The 3,310-nt window shown below is 30.9% G+C and overlaps 1 protein-coding gene across 6 annotated transcripts in view; it reads left to right on the top strand.

The window, feature by feature from the left end:
• LOC106457743 (gastrula zinc finger protein xLCGF3.1-like) overlaps positions 1–3,310 on the top strand; it is a 19,347-nt gene that overhangs the window by 10,408 nt on the left and 5,629 nt on the right. For all 6 annotated transcript variants that reach the window (XM_022383763.1, XM_022383765.1, XM_022383764.1 and 3 more), the window contains exon 3: positions 1,056–1,185. In XM_022383763.1, the coding sequence (XP_022239471.1) occupies positions 1,056–1,185 (130 nt within the window). The remainder of the gene's footprint in view (positions 1–1,055; positions 1,186–3,310) is intronic.

Raw genomic sequence — 3,310 nt, forward strand, 5'->3', positions numbered from 1 at the left:
AGGTATTGAAAATCAAACGGGTGTTTTACACTCACCAAAAAAAACCTATTATTCTATAGGTATTTGAAGAACTTGTAGCAATTCACCACAATTTAATTCTTCGTATTGTTAGCCAAACACATAAATACACCAGTTTGATTTTAGTTAAAACCTTATTCTACCATACAACAAGAAACAAGTAATGGCACGTGTGGAACACTTGACTGTAATACACCACAAGATTTTCTGAATTTAAAATTTATTTCTTTATATGCTGATGTGGAATCTTGCATTACTTTTTTTTGGCTGGAAATCTTGTGAATAATCAAGTTGTTTAACTCTGCATTATTTTATTTAAAAATGTATTATCCATTAGAAGGAATGTGATAAAATTATGTTCAGCACAACTTTATAATTTTTTACCTAAATTTTCTTATTTTTTTCACTAAAAAAGTCAGTTAATTTTGGCTAGTCAAATTAAAAAAAAAATCCTGAAGGATATGAAGAAGTTCGGAACATAACTGATTTTCTTTTTTAGTTGCAAGAAAGGAGTGAAGAGCAAAGATTTAATATTAGTAATTTGTTCTGTAATCTTTGTTGGTAACTTCAGTCATCAAGAAACATTTTTGAATTACATCCTTTTAAATAGGGTTGTATCTTGATAATTGTATGAAAGATACTAAAGAATTCGACAATTAGATCACACCACATAATGCTCTTCAAGAAAGAGTGATGGTTAAATCCCACTATTCGGTCAGGAAAGAGAAGTTCAAGGGTTGAAGTGGGTGTTGTTAACTAGCTGCTATCTTTCTGGTCTGTCAGTTCAAAATAAGGAACAGTTAGAACAGATAGCCCTTGAGTAGCTTTGTGTAAAATTCCAAAACAACCCAAACCATACACCTGTCAGTGATACCTCCTTAAAACTGAATCCATGTTCTTGTAGGTACTTGTGTTATAACTTGGAGTACTTGACAGAATATAATGTGTTGAGGTAAAATATGAGCATGCTAATTCAGTAAAGCTTAATCACAATGTTAAAGGATCATATAGATAAACATTGTTGTTGTTTTTTACAGCTAACTATGAATATAAAGGAAGAATCATTTAATGAAACATTAGTAAGTGATGTAGTTTCACATGTTGATGTTTGTGACGAGGAAAGCTGTAAGATAGAAATTGATTCAGAGAAATCCGAGTACAAAGCAGGTAATAAAAGTGGTATTTTTCTTCTCTTTGAATATATGTTTTTCCACAAAATATATTTATTTTTCTTTGCAACTTGAAATGCACAGTTGTATCAATGAAAGGCTGTTTAAGAACCTTTTCTTTTTTTTCTGTGAAACTGTCCCATTGTGTTAAACGTGAAGAAGAAGAAGTATTTAAGTTTACTGTAATGTAATTGGGATTTTTTTTCAAGTCATAATTTTACAAAATATAAGCGTAAGTATTTGAAATGAGGGATATTGTATAGTAGCATAAGGTGTACAAAAAAGAATTAAAACATTAAGTTGAACTTTTAGGGGAGAAAAAGTTGGATAAGTCATTTTTATTAATAAATCAAGTTTTGCATACACACATACAAGACCAGGTCAGAAAGTTTGGACCTATCATGTTTCTAAAGTGGTGCTGCATGTTTATTTCATAGCAGGGCTTGTAATATGATAAGCTAGTCAATCACTTGAACTGTCTTCTTTATAACTGATTGCTTATTTAAGGTGATATTTTTATAAAATAAATGCACACATTAGTATTAATGAACGTGACATGTGCCTTAAGTTTTGTGATGCTTCGTTAAAATGTAACCGTAGTTACCAGACATTTTTTAAGCAGCTCTTTTTGCTGACAACATAGTTTATCTCTCAATATTTTATGCCACCACTTACTTTCCTTATTATTTTTTACATCAGAGTGATAGAATATTTTGAGACTTAATACTGTTTTAGCTAGAAGAGTTGTTGAAAAGCCCATGAAGTGATTTTTCTGTGGTACCAAACTAATTTGTCATGGTATTGCTTTCCATTGATTGTAGAGATCAAATTACTAGAAAAAAAGTGTGATGAAGTTCTTGTATAATATATATTATTAAGAATGTGGGAATTGTATTTTATGTACTGTTTATGAACTATAACAGTTTAAGTTGTGTGTGCAGAATCCCATCTGTGTGCTTGTGTAAGTACAGGAAGATTTGTTTTGTTAACTTTCCTTGTTTTTATTTCATAAAGTAGAACAAGTAAACAACATTCTTGTTCATGATTGATGATCATGCTGTTTGTAAGCAGCAAAAAAAGATATAGTATCTTCTGTTGTGCAGTGCATTTTAATTGGAGTATGTTTGCTTATAAGATGATCCATGAAGTCAGTTAACTGGGCTGTGTTTTTTAATGTTAGATGTAGAACATTAATGTCCTTTCCTGCCACTGTATCCACGTGCTTTAATAAACATGGTGAATTAAATAAATATGTCCTTTCTGTAAGGGGTTAGGTGTGGGAAGATTAGTATATGAGCATAAAATTTGAAAATATGATGTAAACACTAAAAAATGTAAAAATCTTTATGCACCATGCAAAAAGGAAACCTCATATAAAGAATTGGTTTTTAGATATTCATGGAAAACTGCATGGGAGTTATCTGCATTATCCATTCCCAATTTTGAGCTGATAGACTAGAGGGAAGACATTTAGTAAGTACCACCAATCACCAGTTTTTGGGCTACTCTAATTGAATTGTGGAATTTGACCATCACTCTTGTAATGCATTCACAGTCTCAAAGTGCAAATTTGTTACAGTGAGATGCCAACCATGGACCCTTATGTTCATAATCTGGCACATTAAACACTAGGAAAACAATAATTGTATATTTCCATTTTCTGTGTTAAATTCTTACCTCAACACCTAATAGAAATATCAACTGTTTCAGTAGTGGGTTGCCGAGTGTCTTAAATTTATACATTTATAAGTTAATAAATTCTTGACAATCAATGATTTACTGCCTGAAGTTGTCATTAAAAAACTGCTCTAACTTGCCTGACAATTTTATTTACCCACATTTTTCTAATGCTAAATAATGCTGTTTTAAAAAAACAAAATGAAGCACCATAAAAAGTTATCCACCTTACCAAAACATATAATTTGTAATATGATATTACTCTTTATTTCAATATCCACAATCGTCAGATCTCGCCAGTAGATACAGAAGTGTAAAAATCACTAGCTCAATACCTGGAACTACCAGATTTTGAGTTTGAATTACAGATGTACTACCACAGGTCTAGTGTGGTTCTGATTCAATTATTAAAATTAAAAAAAAGGCTATGCCAAAAAATGATTAAG

The sequence above is a fragment of the Limulus polyphemus genome, unplaced genomic scaffold (assembly GCF_000517525.1).
Source record: "Limulus polyphemus unplaced genomic scaffold, Limulus_polyphemus-2.1.2 Scaffold368, whole genome shotgun sequence".
Taxonomy (NCBI): Eukaryota; Metazoa; Arthropoda; class Merostomata; order Xiphosura; family Limulidae; genus Limulus; species Limulus polyphemus.